The sequence below is a fragment of the Castor canadensis genome, chromosome 13 (genome assembly GCF_047511655.1).
Source record: "Castor canadensis chromosome 13, mCasCan1.hap1v2, whole genome shotgun sequence".
NCBI classification, from domain to species: Eukaryota; Metazoa; Chordata; class Mammalia; order Rodentia; family Castoridae; genus Castor; species Castor canadensis.
Genome location: NC_133398.1, coordinates 13747708 through 13773733, shown reverse-complemented (window position 1 = coordinate 13773733; position 26026 = coordinate 13747708). Strand labels below are relative to the sequence as shown.

Here is a 26026-nt window from a genome sequence, read left to right as displayed (position 1 = left end):
GCCAGCCTTTTTGCTTTAGTTGTTTGTTGGATGTTGTCTCTCAGTTTTGCTTGGACTGGCCTGGACTGTGATCCTTCTACCAATGCCTCCTGAGTGCTGGGATTGCAAAATATGTGCCCCTCACCGACCTCTGTTTATCCTTAACTGTGTATCATGTGCCTATGTGGAACAGTAAGGAGGCTTTGACATAAAATCTGGCATCTTGTCTTCAGATTGAAACACCTGCCATCCTGATGGCCGTCAATGGGGCTGCAGTGGGCTGGGGTGGGGCTGGAGTGGTCACACTTCACCGTTTTATTCTGGCCTGGCCTGTTTCTCATTTCCTTCACTTCCTGGCTTATGCTGGCATCTGCTTTGTGGAGTTGGATGAGCTTCCAGGCTGGTGGCACACATCAGGGCGTGGACCCTGGGAGCCACCTGTGAGGAGCAACTGCTGCTAACAAGGACAGGCGGAATTAGAATTCAAGGCCAGATGAGTGGCCTCAGAGAGACATCTAGACGGTGCTTCGGGACTTTTAGAAATATTGATGTGATCGGAAGGGCGACCATTGGCTCTGCACATGTTTAATGAGCCCTCACTCCATGCAAGGAACCGGCCATCCCTGGAGACCACAAAGTGATCTGTAAGTAGGACACAGACTGTCCTCAGAGAGCCTGCGTTTCAGGGGTGATGGCTTCTGGAATAAATGGGCTTCAAAGGGGAGGATATTTGAACTGTTCAAAATGAAGGTGTGAGGCTTCTATTCAGATGAAATGGTAAAATAGTGTGAACAAAGCTTCCCAGGAGGACCTCAATGGAACCCCAGTTCCAGCATTAGAGGTGAGGCTCCACCTTCCTGCTCCTCCCCAGGCTGGAGCCAGGCTGGAATTTGGGACTTGCCCAAGAATGCTGAAGGCCTGAGGAGATTCTAGCAGAGGAACGCTGTCTTTGAGGGACAGGGTTGTCTTGTGTTTTTAATTTCTCAAGACTTTCAATATGTTTTATTTTTTAATAGACTTTATGTTTTAGAGAACAGTTTCGGGTTCCTAGGAAAATTAAATAGAATGTACATAGAGTTCTTCTATACTCCCAGCACCGACCGCCCCCTAAACAGCCTCCCCCGACCAGCAGCCTCCACCATAATCTGCATATTTCATTATTTATTAAAAATAAAATCAAACATTACAGACTGGGGCTCAGTGATACAGTACTTGCCAAGCATGTACAGGCCCTGGGTTCTAACCCTGACACCACACACACAAAAAAATCAAACAGACTGAAAACTAAGTCTGTCCGTCCCCTTTCTTTTTCTTTTCTTCCTTCCTTCCTCCCTTGCCCCCCCCTTCCTTCCACTGGGCTTTGAACTCAGAGTCTCACACTTGCTAGGCAACATGGGCTCTATGAGTTAAACTATGTCCCCTTTTGTTTGTATTTTGTTTTTGAGATAAGGTTTTGCTAACTTTCCCTGGGCTGGCCTTGAACTCCTGATCTTACTGCCTCTGGAGTAGTTGTGATTATAGGTGGGTATCATTGTGCATGGCTTAGTCTGTCCCCTTTCTTAGTCTGACCCAAGTCCTATCCACCTAGGTGATCAGCCCACACATCTTGAAATACCATGTGCATTTTCTTTCTTCCTTTCTTTTTGATGGTACCAGGGTTTGAAATGAAGTTCTCATGCTTGATCTGTAGTGCTCTACAGCTTGATCGTCTCTGTCAGCCATTTTTTGTGTTGGGTTTTTTTGAGATAGGGCCTCAAGAACTATTTGCCTGGGGCTGGCTTTGAACCAAAATCCTCCTGATCTCTGCCTCCTGAGTAGCTAGGATTATAGGTGTGAGCCACTAGCATCCAGCTACTGTGTGCATTTTTACCTTGCAATGCACAGAGACTCCATACATCTCTACCTCACACTGTGAAATAGCCAGATAGGGTCCCCTTTTCAGGACCCTAATTTATTCAGCCAGTCCCTCCTGCCATGGATGCAGATGTTCACAGTTTTCTTTATCCTGCCGCTGCACACAGGTGTGTGCAAATACCCTCGCATATCTATTCTTAATGCTTGTGAACATTTATCTGAGGGAATGGCATAGGAGACTATGAGTTTAAAATGGACATTGTATGGATTTTAGCTTTTGGTACACATCGCCTACTTGCCTTTCTCAAAGGCTGTGGCTATCACGCTCCTGTCAGTTGTGCGGGAAAGTTGCTGGGTCACGATCTTCTCCTGTGTCAAGTGCTTGGCTGACCTGGAACAGGGGTAGAGTTGAATGGGTCCTGGGAGCAGAGTCCCGGGAATGTGGGAGGCATTTGAAGGGTGTTTTCCTCAGTGCTGGCTTGTGCTTTCAAGCACACAGATCTGTAGAATATAGATGATTCTGCTTAAAATGTTTTTGAAAAATCATTTATCATCCTGCAATTTGTTCCTTTCACTCAGCAAGGAGGATTGGAGCTCTTTTCATGGTTCAGATGTGGAGGTCTACTTTTCTGCTTCTGTCTGCCGCCTGGAACGGCCTGACACTGATCTAAGTGTCCCTCCTTGGTGCTCTGGAGGATCTCCATGGAACATCCTCGTGTTACGGAGAGCATCCTTTGTGAGCCTGCTTGGGCTCAGGTGCCAGTGTCCCTCTACTTGAAGGAAGCACGTAATAAGGAAAGCTGCGTATGGCACTACTGTTACTCCTGCAATGTGTTTGCACTTAAGCCTGGCCCTTCCCTGTGCTCTTCTCAAGCCCCATGTGGCTGCAGAGGACCTGCCAGCTTTGTGTCTCCAGCTGATTGGAGATGCTGGCCCAGGACCCCTCCTAGCTCAGGACATGGTTGTAATGCCATTCCTAGCCCCTTAGCTGCCCAGGTTGAGTGGTTCAGAAGCCCGCTTTCCTCCATCCCAGTTCTCCTGAGGCACTTGGTCCTGCCCAAGTGAACAGCCAGGCTAAGAGCTTGGTACTTGAACAGAAATGTGGCCAGAGATGATCTCCCTGGGGAAGGCTCGGGCGCGTCCTCACGGCGCCCATTCTTCTGGGTAATGGATGGTGCTTTCTCCCTCCTAAGAGGGCAGACGGCAGTGGGTATGGTGGGGTGACTGGGCGGGCGCCTGGCAGACAGTTGGAGCCCACTCCAGCCTTTCTGGACAATTTATCCCCTGTCAACTCTGTTCTTTCAGGACATAAAACAAGTTCTCTGGGAGGTGGCTGGGGCTGTCTGGGCACAGTAGCTCCAAGGGGTTGTTTTCCTGGGCCTTGTCAAACTAGAACCACTTAGGGGATTTGGGATTGATTGGAACAACTAGACTGTGGACACAGGTTTGGTTCCTGGTGCTATGACCGAGGCAGGTGGGCAGAAACAGGTTAGGGTGTGCAGCCAGCACACAACCAGGGTCTGGTTCCAGCACAAATCCTGCACTTGTCCCTTATCACCCCTCTCCCCACCTTGTCGTCCAGGGACCTTTACCACAATCTGCGGAACCCCCATAGTCTCTGGGTGGAAGTCCAGAGTGCTAAGAAGTGGATCAAGAAAAAAAAAATCCCATCTTTGTTTTTCCTGACTTCTAATTACAATTACAAATTGTAATTCCTTCAATTACAAGTGTAGGTGATAAACCACGGTGGTGATAGTTGTTCACAGCTTTTGGGTCATAGGATAGTAATTGTGGGTGTCTCGAAATAATGTTTTTGTTCATCATACTTCAAAATGACAGTTGTTATTAGATCTGGATCTTGTTATATCAGGCACTAATAAAGAAGCGCTTATCTTTCCATTAGCATTTTTAAAAAGTATTTTGATAACCAGATTTCAGTATAATTGGTTTCCAAGTAAAATTGGAATTTTATTTTATGCATTTAAATATGAAAAGGGATCCTTAGTCCGTACCACAGCCTTGACATAAAGAAAGATAAAAGAATCTTTCTTTCTTTCTTTTTTTTTTTTTTTGCAGTACTGGGCCTTGAACTCAGGGCCTACACCTTGAGCCACTCTACAAGCCCTTTTTTGTGATGGGTATTTTCAAAATAGGGTCTTGTGAACTATTTACCTGGACTGGCTTCGAACCACGATCCTCCTGATCTCTGCCTCCAGAGTGAGGCACTAGCGCCCAGCCAAAGAGTCTTTCTGAGACCCAGGGAGGGGCCCTTGCAGGATGCTCTGGCTTACCCCACAGGGCTGAGCTGACCCGATGTCAGATGGGCCAAAGTGAGCACTGAGCAAGCCTGCTCCCAGCTTCTCTCGAGTGAGGACCTTCCAGAAAATGAGACTAGTATACCAGCAGCCATGCAAGGGACAGTGAGATCCATGCTGCACGGAATCAGAGCAGGGAGAGGTCCCTTCCACTGCAACAATCTGATTGACAATCCTGGGAAGGCTTCTTAGAGGAGGTGGCATTAGATTTGGGCCTTGAGAATTTTGAAGTAAGAAACACGGGGTGGGGATGGGGATAAGCATGACATGCAGAGGGACCAGACAGAGCAAAGGTATGGACACCAGAGGCTGGGGCAGGTGTGACAAGCCCAGAGGGGGCAAGTTTAAGGGCAAGGTAGTGGAGAAAGCACAGAGGGGAGGATGGGGATGGGAGCCCTGAAAGCTAGGCAGAGAAGCCTGGGCCTGTGCTGGTGGCCAGGGATCATACACGGTTTTCAAGAGGTCAGCTTTGGTTTTCAGTGCAAGTCCTCTGGTTGCTGTATGGAGGGACAATGGGACAGACGGGCTGGAGACTGGCGTCCAGCGACAACCTGAGCCCAGACTGAGGGTCCTCATGGGGACGGGTGTGGAATGAAGTGAAAGGTTCAGGAGCTCAGTCCTCAGGTCCTGGGATGGACTATCTGAGTTTGAATCCTGGCTCTGCTGTTTTTGTTTTTGTTTTTTTTTTTTTGACTGCACGGACTTAAACACATGGACTGTGCTCTTCAGTTTTATTTCTTCACCTAAGATACTGTGCTGACAGCACCTGGCCCACAGGTTCACTGTGCATGTGAGCTGAGATGCACATTTAGAACTCAATACAGTGCTTGGCAGAGTAACAGCAGCCACTCCACAGCTATGACTGTGCTCACTACCAATGACAGACAGACAGTAGACGCGTGGGTCCTGATGATCTCTGGGACAGGATGGGGATGCAGGGAGAGGAGAGGCCAAATCTGAGATTTCAGATCATTCCTGAGGCCAGGGACTCTGCAGCTGGCATCTGAGGACAGAACCCAGTGCCCAGGTACTGTTCTGGGAAAGAACCCAGTTCTTTCCTCCAGCAGTCCCTAGGGAAGCTCAGAACTGGGAATGAGGGAGCTCAGGGTGTGACCTAAGTTGCAGAGCAGGGAGTGTCTAGACCATGGGCTCCCTGAGGAGCCAAGGATCTTTGCTCTGGGCAAGGTGGTCATTGGAGCGAGGCAGTTTCACCTCCATGCCAGGAGTGCACAGGGTTGAATGCTGGGTATCTGGTTCCATGTGTGCCTTCTCGCACTTGCCCCAGACTCTCCCCAGGGGCTTGACCCTCCACCAGGCTTTCTCCCTCCCAGGTTCTAGCCTTAACACTGCAGAGTGGTTGTGCTGCCGTGGGCAGGGGAGCCCACAGCACTGATGACGGAGAAAGAATTTGCCAGGTTTTGTAGAGCATGCAGAAGCATAGTTGGGGGGGTTTAATCTTCTTAATAAATCATTCTCAGATTGAGCACGATTAAACCCCCGGAAAATTCATGAGCACGCTGGGAATAGAGACCTCGTTGGGGGAGGTTTGACATGAGCAACACAATAAATGCAGCTTCTAAATTGGGTCAGGGAAGCCTCAAGGCCCAGCAAGAGGACATTCCTGTGGCCCTCCCCGGGCCTATAAATTAATCATGCACACAAAGAGGCCCTTGTCTGCTCTTGTCAGCCCAGGGCTTGTGTCTTTGCCCACTGAGTCCCTCTCCTTCCCCCACTCCCACCTCTGCTGCAAACAGAGCTCCTGGTGAGGCATTTCAGCTCTGTGCTTTGTTATTCCTGGGTCTCCAAAGCAAGGTGGGTGTCGGTTTCAGCAAGGGAGATGTAGGTTAGATAGGGAGAAGAACTTCCTGGCTGACCATGGGGTGGTGTGAAATTCCGGAATGGGCACCTCAGGGAACTCAGGCCTGCCAGGCTCTACCTACTGTGGTACTCTCTGGCCATACCCCGTGACAGCAGTGACCAGAACAGACATGGCTCTGGAGTCTGGACTTAGAAACTGACCTGGAAAGTGCCTCATTTTGGACCATTCAAGAAGATGTAGCACTGCTGTGTCTGAAAAGGCCCAGTTGAAGGGACGCCAGGCCAGCGTCCTCCAAGTCCACAGCTCACTGAGGTTCAGCCACATGGCATTTGGTAGAGGGAGGTCAGTTAAGTCTCTGTTGTGTGATATAAGCTGCTGCTAGATCTCATGCCCCATACCCACTGTCTGTCAGAATCCAAATCAAAGGCCTGCCAGATGTCACCTCCTTTGGGAAGCCTTCCTTGATTTCCCATTTCTTTGTCAGTTAGAATCAGCTACTGCTTCTCCTGCTACTTCTGCCTCTGGCCCCTGTCTTAGCATCCCTGTGGGTATCCATGTGTCCCACCACACTGTGTTAGAACTTCTTAGGTGCATATAGTGTCCCTTCTGGGTCTATACCAGGACTTGCTAGGGTTTTCAAATGCCAACTCCTAAGAAGTACCCCAGTGCATCCCAGGGTGTGCGCCAAAAGGCTTAGCTTCCCAGTGACAACTCTGGGGATCCTGGGAGCAGAGCAGGGATGGAAGGTGAAGTATAGAGACAGAGGCTCCAGGCTAGCTACAACTGGCCCTGCCTTCACTTCCTTGTTTTTAATATTTCATGTCTTCTTCTTTTTTTTTTTTTTTTTGGTGGAACTGGGGTTTGAACTCAGGGCTTCATGTTTGCAAAGCAGGCACTCCACTGCTTGAGCCACACCTCCTGTCCGTTTTGCTCTGGTTATTTTGGAGATGGGGGTGGTGGGGCTCATGAACTATTTGCCTGGATTGGCCTCAAACTGTGATCCTCCTGATCTCAGCCTCCCAAGGAGCTAGGATTACAGTCATGGCCACTGGATCCTGGCTTATTCTTTTTTCTGTGGGTCTACTAACACTGTCTGGTTCTACAGGTTTTTGGAGGGGGACAAGATGACCCTCCAGTATACACAGAAGCTTATGCTGAGCCTCTGTGGCCTCAGGCATCTTCTGAGTGTGGAGAACAGCCCATCCTAGCACAAGCCTGGGCAGGTGCACCGTGGGTGAGCCATTTGGAAGGGGTGACGTGCAGGTCTGAGGCAGGGCCAGCAGTTGGGTGGCAGGGAGAGCTCCAGGCTCACTGTCAGCACCAAAGAGAAAGGGAAGAAGCCTGCTCTAGTGGGGGCAAAAGGTGGGGGGAACCCTTCTCTGAGGAGAGCACCCAGATTCCAAAGAAAGAGGGTCCAGGTGACCCTCAGGGGAAGTGGAGTGTGGCACACATCAGGCCCTGACAAAGCTGAAGGTCCCTGCATGTCAGTGATTGTGTTTCGAGCATGCACGAGTGTGTGTGTGTGTGTGTGTGTGTGTGTGTGTGCGCGTGCGCGCGCGCACAGGGGAGCTGGAGGTGGTATGGAAGGCTGGCTTAGGGGCAGGGCCACGCTTGGTAGCTGGCCAAGGCAGGCAGTCAGTGCCTCAGGAGGTCAGCAGGTGGAGAAAGAGAGCCATGAGAGCTGAGGGTCAAGGAGACCTTTGGGTCATTCACTGGATGGTACTAATTCAGGCCTAAAAATAATCCCTGGCTGAGTACAGCACTCAGAACATTCCGAGCTCTCTCAGACCCACAAACTCACTTCAGTCTTCAATAGCCTGTGAGAAAGTAAGTTCTGTCTTTATTTTACTACTGGGAACATTGAGTTCTAGAACAAATGTAAAGAAGGGCTTGAGGCTAGCTGGTGGTAGAACTTGAACTGGAGCCCTGGTCTCTCTGGCCACTGGCTTGGGTTCACCTCCTGTGGACCTACTGTGTGACAGTCCTGCACAGAGCACTGGGCATGTGGAAATGAGTGAGGAGCTTTGCCTGCTAGGAGGACAGATGTGTAAAAGAGAAGTCAGATGAGGAGCAGTTTGGAGGGGGTGATGGTGGTAGCAGGGTGTCAGCCAGGTCTTCCCACGTGGGAACTTTGGAGCCAGGCCTTGGACAGGGAAGGATGTCCTGAAGTACAGAGGATGGGGTGTTCTATGGATGAAGACAAGGTAGTGGGAAGCTAGCTTTGAAAGTCTGGTCTGCGCAGCCATTGGCATCTCCTTTAGGGCTGGCAGGTGTGCTGCACAAAAGAGGTACAGTCCTGGCTCAGAGGTCTTTTGGAGATAGACTGAGCTGCACCAGCCTCCTGGTTGTACCCCAGAGGTCACCTCCCTCCCAGCCCTGTCCCTTGCTATCCTTTTTCCTTCTGGCCAGATGTCCTACTCCACCCACTCTTATTCTCCCTTTAGCATAAGATGGTGAAGTGACTGAGAAGAAGAAAACAAAGTAAGAGAGCTGGTTGCCACGGAAACTATAAAGTGGAAGCAGAAACTTTCAGGAGCAGAAGTGAGGAGGAGAGCAAATCTAGTGGCAGGGGGAGGCAAAAGGGGAGGCCTGACTCAGGACACCTGGAATGTCCCTATGCCCAAGGGGGCTGTCTGGCTTCTCCCAAACCTGGGCACAGGGCCTGGTACCAGATGAGGGAAGCTGGTCTGAGGAAGGGAGAGCCTCATTTTCTGCCTGGATACCTGAATGGTTCCCAGCTGCTTATGTCCCCTGCCTAGAGCAGCCAGGGTTTTCCTGTACATCTTTGCATGGTGATGTCTTGATTTCGCTGTTGTAACACACAAAAAATTTTGCTACCAGGACTAGACAGCTTATAAGGCAGCTTCTCACGTGTTGCCTCATTCAAGTTGTGTGATAAGCCTCAGGAGGAAAGTCTTTGTAGTCTATGGGGTGGGTGGTTTAAGCCCAGTGAGGCTAGGGAACTTGCCCCATGTCACACAGCTGAGAAGGGGTGGGAGTCAGACTCTTAACTAACACCCCAAGCTCTCTCTATCTCCTGGATACTCTTTGTTTTGAGTGGGTAGCTCGCGTGTAGCCTCCAGACCCCTGTCCACCCCCCTATTTAGAAAAACTTCCCCCAGGGAAGTTGCTTCTCTGAGACTCCATTTCTCTGTCTGTGAAATGGGAATGACAGTATCTTTGGCCTCTAGAGATTTTTGTGAGGATGCAATGAGGTCAAGTACCAAGGCATGGCTAGGAGGATGGCCTCCAAGTCTCCACTGTTGCACCTGAATCTAGCAGACAACTCCCGGGCTACACAGGGCTGGGTGGCAGCTTCCTGGGTGGAGGACTATCAAGTCTTCACACCTGCCCTGAAACTAGCCACGAGGGCCCCAGTGGGCACCAGGACCCCTCAGCCTACATTTTTTTCTGCTGCAGGGAAGGAGGTGAGCGCAGCAGATTGAAGCTTGGGCTCGCTCAAGGTTTGGGTCTAGAAAGAGCCCTTGGATCCCACATGGGCTTGTGGGCCTGCTCCGAGTCGGAGCCAAGCCTTAACTTTCTCTGGGGACAGGTCCAGTGGGCCAAATGCATTATTAAGTGGCAGAAGGGCGGCATGCTGCATGTGAGAGATAATGGCAGAAATTTATTTGATGGGTTGTAAATCACTGAATGAGGAGCACAGAAACCTGCGAGGAGGGAAACGAACAAGTTCCCAGCTTAGGCTGGGGTGAAGGGCTTCTTGCCCCATTTTGTGGAATGCCTGGGTGCCAGGGGTCTGAGGTGCCCCAAACTTCACAGTGCTTTCCTTGTTGCCCCACCCTTCTGATTGGCTGCTACCATGTGGCTGACTGGGCTGTGCTGGACACTGGGTTCCGGCCCATGATGAGCCAGGCAGACAGGGACCCGACCCTCACGGAGAGCACAGTATGCCAGTAGACACAGATGTGAGATGAGTCATGGAAAAGCGTATAGCACTGCACAATGCATGAACTCCCCAGGGGAAAGGAGTGGGGAGCTGGGAGAAAAGGATGTGTGTGGGGGGGTGAGTTTAGAGAGGAAAGGGGTGACTTTTCTGGAAAGGAAGAGTGAGTGGGAGATGGCCGGAGGTGAGCCAGAAAGGGGGTCCAAGGACCAGCAGGCCTGGGAGGGCTGAAACAAAGGCTGTTTTTCAAATGTCTACTCTTGCTGTTTAATAGAGAATAGATTCTGTAGGTGGGGGGGGGGTGAGGGAAGCTAGGGAACATAGGAGTCCTCAAAGCTAGAGATGGTGATGCCTGGCCTTGGGTGATGTCATTGAAGATGGAGAGAGGTGGATAGACAAAAGCTAGAAGTTGGAGCTCTCAAGATTCAAGTTCAGGAAGCTTGCCCAGTGCTCTGTGTCCTGTCCGAGGGGGCGTAAGGGGAAAAAAGTTATGAAGGAGAGATGCGGTGGGAGCTGGGGAATAGGTTGGTGTAGGGAGTGGGGACAAGTGTGGGGGTGGGGCAACATCCACTGACCACTACTCTGGGCTAGGACCAGATGCCAAAGCCCCCAGCCTTATTGCTACAGGACAACTTTCTGCAAACAGCTTTGTCTTCTTGGCCTTTGTGAAGGAGGTAAGTTCCTAGGGACCAGTGAGAGTGACCATTTGTGACAGTACAGGGTTATCAGCAGGATCCAGGCTGTGAGGATTGAGTCACTGCCACTTATCACTTGGGTCTGTAAACAGGAGAGTCCTAGTGCCCACTACTTATGTTGTTGTAAGGACTCACTGAAGTAATACTGCTTGGCAGACTGAGCACCATATTGGGTTAGTAAGTGGGTGCTGGGCAACCTTGAACAAGGAGCTCCCCTCTAAGACTCTTAGCAGGTCTTTCTGAACCTGTCAAGTGAAGGTTCTCTCACCATCCTTTACTAGCTGTGTCCAGCTCCTGAAGAAGGCCAGAGCACAGGTCCAAGTTAGCAGTGTTGCCTCAGATGGAACTGTGTTCTCAGCCCCATAAGAGGCTATCATGCCTATCAGAACTGTAAGGGGATATTTTAATCAACCTGGGACCTGGTGAAGTCAGAGGGTATAGAGACCAGGACAAAGGGTGCCAGTCAGGGCCGCTGCTGGCCTGAGCTGACCTGCTGGGCCTTAGATTCCAGACTACATTTGGGAACCCTGGGGATTTCACTGTGGGTCAGAGGACTGTGCAAACTGCTTTCTGGGCCTCAGTTTACCCTTCTATGCTATGAGGTTTATAAACCCTGCTTGGCTGTGGTGCATAGGCGCTGAGAATGGGCTGCAGTTTGAAACAGCAGATTCATCTGTGTCAGGGGCTAAAGGTAGAGCTTAAGCCAAAGGTGAGCCAGTGTGGCTAAATGTAGCCCACAGATAACTTGCTTCAAAATCATCTGTGGGCCCATCTCCTGCTGTGTAAAAATGCAGATTCCCAAGTCCTTCTGCAGACTTGAGCTTGAAGCTAGATTCTGCAAAGTGGGCCTGGGCACCTGCATTTTAACATGCTTCCGAAATGTCTTAAAAGTCCAAGAACTGAGGTTCTGGGCTATCTTCTTTGTAGCAAAGTGAACCTGCTACAAAGCCTGCCTTGCGGCTTGCCCAGCAGGCTGGAACTCTGTATCATGCCACCCATGGTTCCTCCCTGGGTTTGATCCTGGGAGACCTAGAGTTCTGGGGTGGGGCTCTGGTCCAACTGACCCTCCCCATGGGGCAAGGACTTTGCCCTAAGTGCCACAGCCCCATGGGGGCTGTGCTGGCCTGCACCTGGTGAGAGTTCCAGGTTGCTGGGGTTCCTGGGCCTGGCTGGATGTAGAAAGAGTCCACCATTTGGGGATGGGAGGCTGAGCTGAAAGGTAGGTCTCATAGGTATAGAAGCCAGTATAAGAGAGATTGGGGTGGCATCGGGGTGGACCAGGAGGACACAATGAACCCAAGTCCCAGAAAGTTTTATCTTCCAGTTTCCTGAGCCATAGGCTACAGGGGAGAGGAGAGAGTCACAGTGTCAAAGGGGCTATATGGAGGCCTCTGTACCCCAGGCTGCCTCCCCAGGGCTCTCAGTGGCACTGGGCCCCGTATCAGTTTCTTTGCCCATGTCTTTTGGGTTTTCGCGTAAGGATGGCCAGAGGTTAGAACCCTGCCACACCCCAGCATTATAATCAGGAGGGACATGGGGGTGGGGTGCGAACCTCACTCCATTCTGGTTCTCTGATTGGCTTCTGCCTACCCTGCAGAACTGCCACTGGGACTGAGGGAGGAACCAGGGCAAGACCTGAGCTCCCTGAGCCCTGGTTCAAGGGTGGGCTGACCACTAGAACTCTCAAGGCCTTCTGCAGTTTCTAGTCTTTCAGACTTTCCAAAGGCAAGGGGCTGGTTCCCTAGTATAGTGAGGTACTGGTCATCAAAGGTATGCCAGAAGAGGCTGGGCAAATGGCGCTTCCTCTTATGCTTTTGTCTGTGGTCTGGACCATCCCCCTCTTCATATCCCATCTGTCTATGTTAATCATTAATCTCCAGGAGCTTCATCTGGGGGAATGGGCAAGTCCCTTCCCATGTGCCTGCTAATTTCCAGGATGACCTTGAACTTGTTTTCCTTGGCCCTAAACTTTCAGCTACTTCCTGTTTGAGCAGGCGCAGAAATTGTAGGGCCCCAGCCCTTCCTCCTCTCCCTGGTAGAATTTCCAGACAAAATTCCCAAGTGGGGGCAGGGCCTCATTGTTCTCATTTTCCAGGGGAGTTGAGGGGTGAAGGAGGCAGAAATTGCACTTCATTCTCACCTACGTGGCCTTAGGTGAGACAACCAGGGCTCTAGAAATGCTTGCCCCTCCTCTAGCACCTTCTGTGGCTCTCACTTATATCTTGTACTGAGCAACAGAAGCTCTGAGTGTCAGAGTCAAGGGCTCTGAAAGAGCACCCAGGCAACCTCATTTTATAGACAGAGAAGCTGAGGCTGTGAATGGGAGGAGGTGTGTTCAAAGGCAAACAGCAAAGTAAAGGCATTCATTCACTCGTTTACTCACTGGGTACCAACTTTGAGTACCTCCTGCATGGTCAGGAATGCACCCTGGCCTCCATACTGCTGTGTGAGTATAAACCCTCCAGTCTGTCATCCACATGTCATATGGAAGAGAACCCAGGTCTGGAGAGACAAAGTCACTTGCCCCTGGTCCCACAGCTGCCCTTCTTAAAAAAAAGAATGAGGGCTTTGAACTCAGCTCCCTTCCTTCACTGCATACACCAGACATTTATTGAGCACTCTGTGTGCTAGAGATCTGGTACAAGGCCCCTGCCCTCATAAAAGTGTTGGGGATACAGTGAAAGAATATCTGACTACACAGAGAAGATAGTTTTAGGAGGCATGGTAAGTTACAGAATTTAAAAGGGGCAATGGATATAGGGAGATTAGGACAAAGGTACCTGAGATAGAGTGGCCAGAGAAGGTCTCTGAATGTGTGACATTTGAGCTGAATAACAGGAAGGTGCTGAACAGCTGAAGATGTGAGGTTATGTGAATGAGGTAGAAGGAACAACAAATGCAAAGCCCATATTTTCTGTGACCAGAGATGGTATAGATATTCTGAGTCTAGGACAATTGTAGTCTGTGGCCCCCTGAGAAAGCTGCTACCAAGCTCTTTAAAGAAGAGTCAGCTGGGTGCTGGTGGCTCATGCCTGTAATCCGAGCTACTCAGGAGGCAGACAGAGATCAGGAGGATCATGGTTCCAAGCCAGCCCTGGGGCAAATAGTTCAAGAGACCCTTTCTCAAAAAAAAAAAAAAAAAAAACCCAGCACAAAATAGGCATGGTGAAGTGGCTCAAGCAGTAGAGTGCCTGTCTAGGAAGTGTGAGGCCCTGAGTTCAAACCCAGTATCTCCAGAAAGGAAAGTGGGGAAAGGGAGGGAGGGAGGAAAGGAGGAAGGAAGGGAGGGAGACAGAGAAAATAGAGTCCTTGAACCTATCCCCCAAAATTGTTTCTGGCTATTCCCAATGTACTTCACAACGTAGTTCATGGGTACCCCACACCGGCAGGCCTGCCTTATGCACAGGCAGAGAAGGATCAGAGAGGGGTCCTTGACTTATTCAAGGTTCCCCAGCCACACAGTGCACACAGTGACAGATCTAAGCCTTGAGCCCAGATCTTACACCTGGGTCCCAGGAGGGGCTGCCTGGGCTTTGCCCTTACTTAAATCTGTCTTCCCATCTCTTCTCCCTAATGTCATCCCTCATACAGCCTGCCCCCAAGTCCACACCTCATTCTTTGCTTCAGCCTTACAAGTCTACACACTACACTATCCCTGATACATGTTTCACTGGCTCCCACCTCTGGGTTTCTAGTCATGTATCCTTCTACCTCCCCAAAAGTATCCTCCTCTCTACTCCATCAGCTCCTACTCTGCTTTCTAGCTCAGGTCCAGTGACTCTTCAGGCAGCCTTCCAGGACTTCTCATTCCTCTCAATTCTTTCAGTGTTGACTCTAAGCCAGATGGGCTCAGCCACTTTTTTCCATCTCTTCCAGTGTTAAGTCTGCTCTGGGCTGGGAACTGAGCTGTCCATCCTCTCAAGGAACCCACAAATGGGTATGGAAAGTGATAGCCTAGAGAGGTGGATGCTGGCCAGTGTAGACCCAAGTCTGTGATCCACTGTGCTCACACAGGGTTGTATTTGAGGGAATGGAGGCCCAGAGAGGTGAAGGCACCAACTAGGATCACAGAGCTGAGAAGGGCTGGCTCGTCACTGCAAATCCCTTGCCCTTTCAGCTCCCTTCCTATATGGAGCTGGCTACCAGGTTGGTTCAGTTGTCCTCATCTGTGGGCTCTTCAGGGATGGAGCAAGTCCCCCTCCCCACTGGAACCCAGGCCAGTGCCAACCATAACATGGTTCACAGATGACCAGGCAGGCCTGCCTGCAAAGGGAGAGGGCTCTCTGACCTCACACTGGGACCATATGCCACCCCCTCTGGTCACCTGGTGGGTGTTGAGCCATCTGCATCCTTCGCTGGAGGGGGAGGAAGAAGCTGGGACCTTCCGCATCTACTCCAGGCAGGGCTAGGGAGAAGGGAGGGGCTGGCTAGGGGCCCAGGCCCACCTGGAGCTTGGCAGAGTTTCTGGGTCAGGGCAGGGAGAGGAAGTACAGGGAGAGAGTAGCTCCAGGCCTGGCCATCTGGGCTGACACACAGGCTGCTAGGGTGGGGGGAGTGAGGAGGGCTTGGCGGGGGCCTGGAGAACGGATCCCAGCCTTCCCTGCACCACGGGTTTGGGTGGTGAGCTTTGGGGCCTCAGCCTGCAGTGAACTGCAGGGCCTGTGAGCAGTGGGCATGCAAGGAAGGCAGATCCAGGCCACTGAAGGGAAAGGCAGCCTGGGCAGCTGTGGGGTCCCCAGGTGAAATTCCAACCTGGCCTCAGTCCCATGTGTGACCTCGGGTGAGGCTCTTCCTTGACTCAGCTTCCTCATCTTCAGGGAGTAGTGCTACCAGACTCTGACTGCTCAATCTTAAGTAGGGGGACAAGCAGACCCTTATGATTGGGGAACTGATATGGGTTCCCCACTTGCCATGAATTAGGCAGGTGCTCCAGCAAATGACTTCCCTGTCTGTGCCATTGTCTACTCTCAAGGTTCCTTCTACCTCTGCTGTCCTAGGGTTTTATGAAAGGCTATTGACACCTAAAAGGGAGATGTGTCCTTTTCTCTAGGTTCCTAGAAGACAGGAGATGATACCTCAATGGTGGTTTGGGGCCTGGGGGAATTTCTAGACCCTGATGGAATCTCAAGGAGGTGGGCTGGGCAGAGAGCTATCTCATCTCTACTTGAGATGTGGAACCCCAAGACCCAGAGATGCATATCACAGAGTGGCCCCCACCTTGGAGGCCACCCCCTAGCTGATTTACCCCCTTGTTGGACCCTTGACCTTTCCCTAAGACTCCGCCACCGCCACCAGCCCAGAGTTGTTTAGTGGTTTGTTTTAAAATGCACTCCTATTCCTTGAGGCTCTGTGTGTGTTCAAACGTCCATGCTTGACTGGTCCCTGTTCTAACTGTGTTGAGAGGGAAAGAGCCATCCAAGCCTGGTGTCATCTCGGTCCTGCCTCTGCCATTTTCTACAAAGGATGACATGAAATTTGTTGGTGGCTTTTGGGAAGATGGGGGCAGAGGTAGCACCCTGGCTGGCCTCTGGTGCTTGAGGATGACCTAATGGGATTTGTTTGTACCTCCCATCTTGGATGAGCTGGGCTCCAGCCTCTCCTGTCTCCCCAGTGAAGATCTGGCTCCTGGTCCAGCCTCATTCCTGGAAGAACAGTGGATGCAGGAAGCTATCATTGCCTGCCAGACAGACTACCTCCTGGGGCAGAGTCTGTGACCCTAAGCATGAGTGTCTCCCCTCACCCGCAGGGCTCTGAGGACTCAGAGGTACAGACTGGCCTATGGGGCGGATGTGTACAGAGCTGCCTGCCTGTAACTTCCCTGGTCACTGCCGCCTCGTCCAGACAGGAAACCTGACAGGTCTTAGCCCTCCAGACATCCATTGTGTTGGACTTGGTATGGACTCTGTTTGCTTGTCAGAACTCCCATCCCCCTTAGCCTCCTCCTGTCCCTTGGCACTGTTGGCTCTTAAGGAAAATTCTAGATTGTTGCTCTTCTCCCAGCTCTGCATTAGGTTCTGCTCAACCTTAAGACCTTTCCAGTCCCCTGGGTTCAAATGTTGACTCCTAGTGCAAGCCTTGTAACCTTAGAGATCTCACCTTCTATTGCCAATGTTTTGTGAAAACAAAGAACCATCCTCCTGCCAGGGTCATAGTGAAATTAAATGAGATATTCCCAGGGAATTCTGGGAATAGGATCTGTACACAGTGCATGCTGAATGCAGTTCAGCTACCATTATTGGCATTAACTCCAAACCCTGCCTTCAAATGAGCTCTCCAAGCACTGCTCTGTTGGGAAGTTTTGGATTTCTGTGTTACCTCCATGCATGGACATCTCTCCTTCCTGTGTCAGTCTAGTGTTTGAAGACACCTTGTTGGTGGTGGTATATCTCTTCCACATAAAATTATCCCTCTATGAAGACCAGGCCCTTCTGTCTTGTGCTCAGCTGAAGAAAAGGGTGATACCTGTCCTAAGACTCAAGTTAAAACTGTGCTTTACAAAGGGCCATTTCAGGCTTTTCAAAGGTAATTTTGGCCATATGGTTTTTTTTCTCCCCTCCCTTATTATCTTCAAACCCAACACTCCAGTAACACTCAGGACTGTCCAGGGCTGGGGTCCCTCGTGACTTGACACTGGCCTGGCCCACTGTGTACCTGGGCTTTCAGTCCTGCTCTAATGCTACCCACCACCTCCTTCCCAGTGGGGAAATTCTTTGGCTTTGTCCCTCCCTGGTCTTTCCAAGAGCTCGATGGCAGCCAATCTACTAGCAGGAAATAAGGTGGAATGAACCTTTGTAGATCAGATCCTTAGGCTGATGTGGGTGGGGGGTGCAGAGGGACTACTGCTGTGATGGAGTTTGGTCCTCTGGGAGTCTGTCTTTGGGGGCTTTTGAGAGAGGGTGAAAGTGGTATGGGTGGATTGGGTGAGATCTGATTGGGTGAGATCTGATTTAGTGAGCCTCATTCTCTGCCTGACACTTGCTAAAGGTGCACATTTCCAGGTCTTTCCAGACCCACTGAACCAAGTATCTTGAGGGAAACCCAGAAATATTCCTGTGTAATGAGCTGGGTATAGGAGGCTGTGACCTTGACACTCAAAGCAGCACTTAGGAACTGGTTGCTGAGGCTTATTTAGGAACCCTCTGGAGGTGGGACCCTCTGGAGGTGGGACCAGGTGGGAAAATAAGACCAGTCTTTTAGACCCACAGCCCAACACAGCTCAGGGATCAGATCAGCAGGGCCTGGGAAGTCTCTTTTGTCTGAGGCCAATCACAGAGGGCTTCTCCTGTCTGTGTGTGTGTGTGTGTGTGTGTGTGTGTGTGTGTGTGTGTGTCCTCTGTCAGTCAGCAATAGGGGGGAGTGTCATTTTCAGGTGCCACAGAGGAGGATGGGGGCTGCTCCTGTTCAGGAGAGGAGGCTATAGGGGTTCCTGTTCAGGGACGAGGTGGGGGTGGTGGCTAGCTCTACAGAGGCAGGATTGATTCCAGATGCTCTGCTGGAGCACAGGGCAAAGCTTTTGTCTGCATGGCTGCCCAGGGGTCCAGGCCAGCAGGAGGGACAGGGAACTAGCTCCTTCTCTCTTAGCTTTTGCCCTGCCCCTTCCCACTCAGCAGCTCAGCCCACATCTACCTGGCACCACCTGGGACCTGTGGAGATGCTGGCCTTGGGGGCTGGCAGTACTTGCTTTCATCCCAAGGCTGGGAATGAGGAAACTTTCAGTTCACTAGCTGACCCTTGACAAGGCAGATAGGTTGGGGGTTCATAGCCTCTCCTTGGAGGCAGGGAAACTAAGGCACAGAGGACTTGAGAGTCAGACCAGAGACTGGGCCAGAACTGTGGAGCCCAGCTGTTCACAGATGAGGTCCTGAGTTCTCAGCTGCTCTGCCCCTGCCCTCCACACATACCTATGTCTGCCTGTTGGGGACTAGACTAAGAACCGTAAACACCCCCCCTCCCTGCCCTCTCACTGATGAGAGTTAGTAGTGAGCCTTCCTTCCCTCAGGTGGGCTCCAATCTGACTGAGCAAGGGATTCTGCTTTGGGAAGCAAACTGAGCAAGACGAACTCTAGGCCTTGGGAGCTGGATGGTTGTCCCCACGCTGAGCAGGACTTCCAGGGGTTCCCCATCCCCTAACTGGTGGGCCTGGTGATTATTCATCCCCAGAAGTGGCAAAGTGTGGCTGGTGGCTCTGAGCCCCACCTGTGTGGGAGGTGCGTTACAGGATTCTGTGGCTTGGCCAGAGGAGGTCCACAGCTTGGGGTGGAACCCAGTGACTGGGTGCAAGCCCGTCCCATGGGTCTCCAGAGAGGTTCATGGCTATGTCTGCTGTTGGAATGAGATGGAGCAATGCTTAACCCAAACAAGGCTAATGATGTCCTCTGGGCACCGTGGTTTTCCATCATCCTGTGGGATTGGCCAGTGTTCTGGAAAGAGGGGCCAGGGGAGTGCATGGTTTTGGACTCCCCAGCAGGGTTTGGAGGAGCCATACCCTTGTGCCCCTCCCCCCTAGTCCTGGGAAGGCGCCTGGCTTCCAGCTGTGATCCCAGCTCCTCTTGACCTAGGGGCCCTCCCTCCTGGCTGAGGAGCTCTAGAGGGGGCTTCCCCTTTGTGAGGAGCAAAACCTGGCCTGGATTCTGCCCAGGCTACCCACCCCCTCTCACCCCACCTTTCCAGCGGCTCTGGAAGGAGGACACCCAAATTGCTTCAGGCACCCGCTGTGACTAGCATCCCTAAATTACATGTGATAGTCCCAGGGTTAGGCCACTTGCCTCTGCTACTTTTTGTGTGGCGCAGGCAAGTTAGACTCCCTTCTGGGCCCTGGTTTCCCTTTCTGTACTTGATGATGGAGCTCAAGTGAGTGTCTTAAGTTTTAACAGTTGATAAATGCTGAAGGACGAGAGAGGGAGAGAGAGAGGAGAGAGAGAGAGAGAGAGAGAGAGAGAGAGAGAGAGAGAGAGAGAGAGAGAGAGAGAGAAGGAAACACTCCCTTAGGGTCAGGATAGCCAGGCAGAAGAGGTGGGGCTCTAAGAGGGTGCAGCGTAAGTGAGGCTGGAGGAGGTTTGGTTGGAGCCAAGTTATTGGGGCTCTAAATACCTAAGAATAATGGTTGGGTTTGGGGTCCAATACACTCTGGGGAGCCATGGAAGGAAGGTTCTAGAGCTGAGGAGTGAGTGACTTAGAGAAAGCTTTTCTGCCGGTGCATTAGAGGGAGTGGCGCCTGCCCTTTCCCCAGCCTCAGTTTCTGTTCCCCACGGTGAGGTAGGGATTGTCCTGCCCTCTGACCTGCCAGAGCTGCTGAAAATGTCCTGTGGGAGGAAGAACTCACACATCCCTGGTGGCTTATTTGAAGGAAGGGTCCGGATCACAATGTTCCAGTTAGGCAAAGCCCCCCTGGATACACAGGTGTGCATTATAATAGCTACATTTCATATTCCTGAAATACACACCATAGTCTTAATTATGTAAAAATATTTGTATCAGATGGGAAGATCTTTACACTGTAAAGAACAAGCACGTATCCTGCGCTAAAAGGGAAAGCTTTCAGCCTGACTGGGTCGGCGACATCGGAGCTGGGTGTTTGTGTGTTGTTTTGCAGCACGGCGAGTTTCGGGCAGGAACAGGGCCGGAACATCAGCCTGTATCCGACCCTAATTGAAGGGGACTGTTCCCATAGCGCGGTGCCCGTCTGCCTCGGTGCGTGCACTGTGCCCTGGTCTCCGGGACGCGCACACGCAGGTGTGCACCATGCACACCTGCCGGCCGGATGGGGCGCCCCGAGGCGGGACATGGAGCTCTTAGGCGCAGGGGTGGTGGAGAGAACCCTCTTGGGGTCCCGCCTGGGGTCCGGGCCGCCTCGCCACGTTCACTCCAGGCCGGGATTTCTCCCGCACTGACTTTCCGGGCCGGTGCCAGCCCGGCCTCCTGGTCCGGGGCCCCCGCCGCGGGGCCGGCTGCTCGGGGGCGGGGCGGGGGAGGCGGAGGAGGAGTTTGAGCGACTTTGTGGGGCAGCCTTGGCCTCGGCGGCGGCTGCACCGGGAGCTCAGGAGAGCGCTGGACGCCCGCCGGGCGGTCCGGAGCGGCCGATGGGGCCCGAGTGAGCACCCAGGCCCGGCCCGGTGCCCGGCGGGCGGCAGCATGTCTGCGGGCGGCAACGCCAGGAAGAGCACCGGGAGGTCCTCCTACTACTACCGGCTGCTGAGGCGGCCCCGGCTGCAGCGACAGAGGAGCCGCTCCCGCAGCCGGACTCGGCCCGCCCGGGGTAGGCGCCACCCCAACCCCAGGCCCCTAGACCCTCCCTCCCGCCACTTCACCACCTGGTGCCCTGGGATGCCAGGGATGCAGGATCCTTCTGGGTATTTGTAGGGACATCTCGTCCGCCGTTACTATGACTGCCTGACCCCATTGCCCCAGCTTCTCCCCTGTCCTCCTCCCCCGTGAGGAAGCTGAGACCTTTGGGCCTCATTTATATCCTGATCAAGAAGAGAACTGGAATCCAGGTTCTCCTGTGTCCTCTCAGATCCACTTCTTAGCTCATTGTGCCTCAGTTTACTCAGAGACCTGGCAGTAAAGTAGTCGAGGTGGATCTTGGGCTGTCCTGGCTTCTGCTTGGCTACCTTCCTTTTCTAGGGCTTAGTGTAGAGGGACAGGTGGGTGAACTTCCGGGGAAAAGCCAGGGCCTCTAGCTATGTGTCCAGGGCAGCTTCAAGTGATCCTCGGGAACGGTTCCTCTTTCTTCCAGCGCAGGAGGCAGGACAAGGTGGAGGGAGAGATGTGCACAGCGTTTTCTCTTTCCAGTAACAGGATCCTCAGCTGGAAACTGTGATCCAGGGGGCTGCCTTGGGCTGTGAGAGCCTGGACTTCCTTCCCTGGCTGGTGGGGAGGGAGGCCCTCTGGAAGGCCAGGCCTTGGACGGGATCTGCAGGGGTGGGAGTAAGGCAAATGCTCAGACCCATGGAGGATGCTCTTGGCGTGGAAGGAAGGATGGGAATGGTTTTGCAGGGAACTGAGCCAGTTTATTCCATCAGGTTATCTCGGGAGAACTGAAGGCTGGTCCTGTGCTGAGACTGACCACAGAGGGATTTGAGCAAATGCCACGTCTAGAATCTGGCAGGCACTGTGAGGTGAAATTCTTACTCTTGGGTGTGTTGGTGTGTGTTCCCCCTGTCACCTGGGGGCCAGTGAGGCAGGCAGTAAGTGTTCCTTTGCTCCCCTGGTCCCTCAATGGGGAAGACTTTTCCCACAGTTGGGACCTAGCCTGAATGTACAGGGCTTCCTCAGGAAGTCGTGAGTTCTCTGTTTCCTAAGAGTTCAAGTTGAGGCTGGAGGGGGTGTGTGCATAGGTGTGCGTTGGGAGTTCAGTCTCAAAGCCTGTGGTTCCCCATCCCTTGCCTTTCTGGAAATGGCCTCTCACTACTCCCAGCCCCAGGCTTAGTCTGGGAGACCAGAAGTTTCAGTACAAGCTTTGTGACTGGGGCAAATCACTCCCCCTTCTGATCCTCATATTCTCAGCTGTAGAGTGGCAGTAGTTGTAAGTGGAGGATTCAGTGCAGAGACAGGCTCATGCCCAGTCATGTTCTGGCCCACTGGGGCCTCTCCTGCACCCATCCTGCTGTGCCCCTCTGAAAGGACCTACATGACCTTCCCTCCTTTCTCCCTCATGCCAGTTCTGTCCCAGTTGTAAAGGCCCAAGGAGGACCGGAACTCCCTTTCCTGCTCAGCTGACTGGCCAGGGACAATCAGTGTGTCAGGCTGTCATATGAGCTTGAGCGTCCAGCTCCCGCACCTGGTGAGGAGCCCTGCTTTGTGTCTCAGCCTTGAAGGAGCTGACAGCCTGCCAGGAATAGGGAGAAGACTGTCCCTGACAATTCTATCTGGGGGAAATCAGGGCAAGCTTCACAGAGGAGGTGAAGTTTGGACTATTTCTCCTAAGATGGACTGGATTTCCCTTGGCAGAGAGAGTGATGAGTCAGGTTTGGGTTCAAGTCCTACCTCCGCCGTCAGTTAATCTTTCTAAGTCTTGGTGAGACAGGCTGTGGGTGGAAAGCTGGAAGTTTATGTTGGGAAGTTTAATTGTTGTCCTTTCCCTGGCCAGAAGGAACAGTATGCAGAAGGCAAGGAAAAGTCTTGGGTGTTGTGGACACAGCTTCTCCTGTTGTGGGGGAGGGGTATAGATGGGGGCAGGGCAGTGAACAGCAGTTTGGGCCTGATCAGGGCCTTCAGTGGTGACCAGTCCTGGGTGGGGTCAGAGCTGCAGGGCAGGGTGTGGGGTAGAGGCCAGAGGCCCCCTGCCTTCCTTGGGGGGAGGTGGCTGGCTTTCTTCTGGTCCTTGTTCACTAAACCCACAGCACTTGACTTTGCCCTGGCCATGCCCGTTCTGAGTGCAGCACAGGAGTAGCCACCCTCTGGTGTTGAATCATTTCCTTCTAACCTTGGGTGTTGCCTCCCCTCTCCCCATGTAAGAGGGGTTTGGTCCCCTGGTGGTGACAGCAGGCCTCAGAGGAAGATTTCTGACCTCTGACACTAGCAAGGAAGGGAAATGACAGGAACTCTGGCCATGTGTGTCCAGAGATAGGAAAGTGTAGGGAAGAGTTGGTTGGTGGCAGGGACCCACAGATGGCCAGGCTGGGGGGAGGGTATTGGACAGGCCACTGCCTCTAAGGAACGTCCCTGATGGGTGGGAAGGGGTTTATTGCCCATTTGACAACAGGAGGTTGGCATGGCTTTATGCCATGGAGGGTCTACAGTTTCCCTTCGGGCTCTTCCCTTGATTGGCCTCAGTTTCCAATCTGAAATAGAAGTTTGCTTCTATTCCTGCATAAGTCCTGGCCCATTCATTCAGCCAGCAAGCACATCTTGAGCACCTACTGTGTGCTGGGTTTCATCCTCTCTCCATGCAGGGGTGCATAGAGATGAATTGTACACGTGCCTACCTGTCCACAAATTCCTTTTGGTTGGGGAAGCTGGCTTATTGGGGTGCACTGAGGCACAGAGCCTTTTTCTGGGGGGTAGAGCAGTGGTTAGTGGGTGATGAGCTCTATTCCCAGTTCAGCTGTGATTACTGGGTGTACCACAGACTTCAGTCTTCCCAAATGTCTAGGGGAAGCTGATCCTCTTGTTGCCCCAGGAGTCAGGAGACCCTTGGGAATGCCCATAGCCATGACCATGGGAGAGTTGGGTTCTTTCTCCATCTGAGTTCTTCCAGGGTCCAGCCCGTGCCAGGCTCCACCTTGGCAATGGAGATTTGATGGATACTTTCTCTTGACATAGTCAGGTCCACCCATACCTGTTTTATGATATGTGCTCCCTGCCTTGCCTGGGACTTTCTGTCCCTCAGGGTCTGTTGGGGTCTGTCAGTGGGGCTCAGGAGTTGGTTCAAAGGGTATTCTGCAATACCCTTTGCAGAATGAAGGCAGGAGGATCACTTGGTGGTGCCCTGGAGGGCTGGGGCTGGCCTCCAGAGGAATGGTCCTTTTTCAGGGCTCAGAACATGGCAGTGGGGTTATCTAACCCTTAGGGTCCAGATGGGGACACACTGAGGCACAGTGGGTATATGCCTTGTCCAAGGCCACCTTCACAGAACTGGGTACGGAAGCCAGGACTGCTGGCTGTCACAGTGGGAGCACCACTGGGTGCTTTGACATACTAGCTCCTACTTGGGAGCAATGGTTGGTTATAATCCTAACTGCCATCATGGGGCGTGCTGGGGCTGTGGCCGCTCCAGGGCACCCTGACTTCAGTGAGACCTGTGGAGAGGTCTCTGGAGCAACACCTTGAACCCCTGGTTGTATCTTATGGATCCCTAGTCTTCATGTGTTCCCCCCAGGGCTGATGGAGGGTCTGTCCTTGCCTTGGAGACCTCTGAAATGGGTATACCCTTTGTTACCTCTCTCTTCCTCTGTTCCTGCTGAGACCTTTGGGACTTGGTCCCAGCTTCTCAAGACCCTTCCTCTTACATAACTTAGGGACTGGGGAGCTTACTCCCTTTATGGGATGTAATAAGGGTAAAATGATGCCTGTTTACTTTGGCTCCTGTTTGCTTACCTCCTGGCAGTGAGCTTAACTCTGAACTTGCCTTACCTCATTGAATGCTCAGAACAGTGCAGTGAGATGGCTTCTGATATTACCCTCCTTTGAGGAAACTGCAGTCCAGGGAGGGGAATCCTTGCACAAGGTCACACAGCTTAGAAATGCTGGAGCCCAGTTTGGCCCAGCTTCATATCCTGAGCTCTGCCTTGTTAGCCCATGGTCAGGAAGGCTCAAGGTCAGGCCTTGGCTTTTTTTGGGGGGCAGTACTGGGGTTTGAACTCAGGGCTTCATTCTTGCTAGGCAGGTGCTTTACTGCTCAAGCTATGCCCTCAGCCCAGGCCTTGGCTTTAATGAGGCATCCTCCCCCTCCTCCTACCTGATTTGCACAGTCAGCAACTCCACTGGGGGTTCTTTGCCTTCCTCTACTGGCTATAACTTGGTAGGAAGGCAGTTGTGACTCCATTGGTATTGTTCTTTCTGGTGGTTCCTCTACCTGCCTGGGATAGTGCAGGTGCCCCTCCCTCCTTGCCCCCCCAGCCCAGCCCCTTTCCCCAGCCCTGCCCCTTGTACCCTGCTGTCTTTTACAATTCTGTCAACCTTGCTGTTTTCCTGGGCAGGTCACAGGGCTCAGCTGGTTTCTCCTCCTAAGTCCCTTGGTGCAAGGGTTCAGCTTCCCATGGGGTGGGAAAGGCAGGCAACTTTGAGGCCCACTCCCTAGCAGTGCTCTCTAGGTCCTTGAAGGAGGCTAGAGGTGCCAGTTAATCTGCTGGAATGTCAGCCTCTTGATCTTTGGACCTCACCTAATTATCTCACATTTCTAACTCCAACCCTCCTTGAAGGTAGGGGTCATGATTGTCACTTCCCTTTTCAGCTGGGAAAACTGAGCTGGGATGGTGAAGGTAAGGCACAATTAAAGCTGAGGCCATGGGATTCCAAAGCTTGTACTCAGAACCACAACTTTGGAAACTGCCTATCTTTGGCTGGTGTGACTTGAGCACAGGATGGTCCCCAGGTGCACTCTTGACCTCTGTGGGTCAGATTTAGAGTTTTGATTTCTGGGGGCCCCATCTCTGCTCTATTTAATTCTGTTCCTTCTGAGGCCTGGTGGTGAAGGGCCTCCAAGGAGTTGGGAGACTGCTTTGCTCACCCACTGCAGGGGGATGGGAAGGCTTTATACTTGGAGTCTCTTGGTGAGACCCCAGTACCAGGAGGCAACTATTCCCACTGACAGCTGGGGAAACTGAGACCCACATAGTCACAACCACTTCCCAGAGGTTACTAAAAATGGTGATGAGAGATGCAGTCTGGAACCTAGACCCCTCTGTACCTTATTTCTGTATTGGTTTCCATCATTGCTTTTCCCAAGATTAGCCCAGATAGGGAAACTGAGGCAGCTGTGCTCCTTGTTGGATCTTCTTGGGGGAGAAGAGCAGGGATG

The 26026-nt window shown here is 52.3% G+C and overlaps 1 protein-coding gene across 7 annotated transcripts in view; it reads left to right on the top strand.

The window, feature by feature from the left end:
* Dab2ip (DAB2 interacting protein) overlaps positions 1-26026 on the top strand; it is a 184863-nt gene that overhangs the window by 44022 nt on the left and 114815 nt on the right. The window contains exon 1 of one of the 7 annotated variants that reach the window (XM_074051088.1): positions 262-623. The exons of 5 other annotated variants lie outside the window; for them this stretch is intronic. Coding sequence is in view for 1 of the 2 variants with exons in the window: in XM_074051082.1 (XP_073907183.1) it covers positions 20698-20821 (124 nt within the window). In the remaining variant the exon portion in view is untranslated. Of the gene's footprint in view, positions 1-261; positions 624-20596; positions 20822-26026 lie in introns of those variants that run through there. One more of the 7 variants, XM_074051082.1, reaches the window with a different exon arrangement.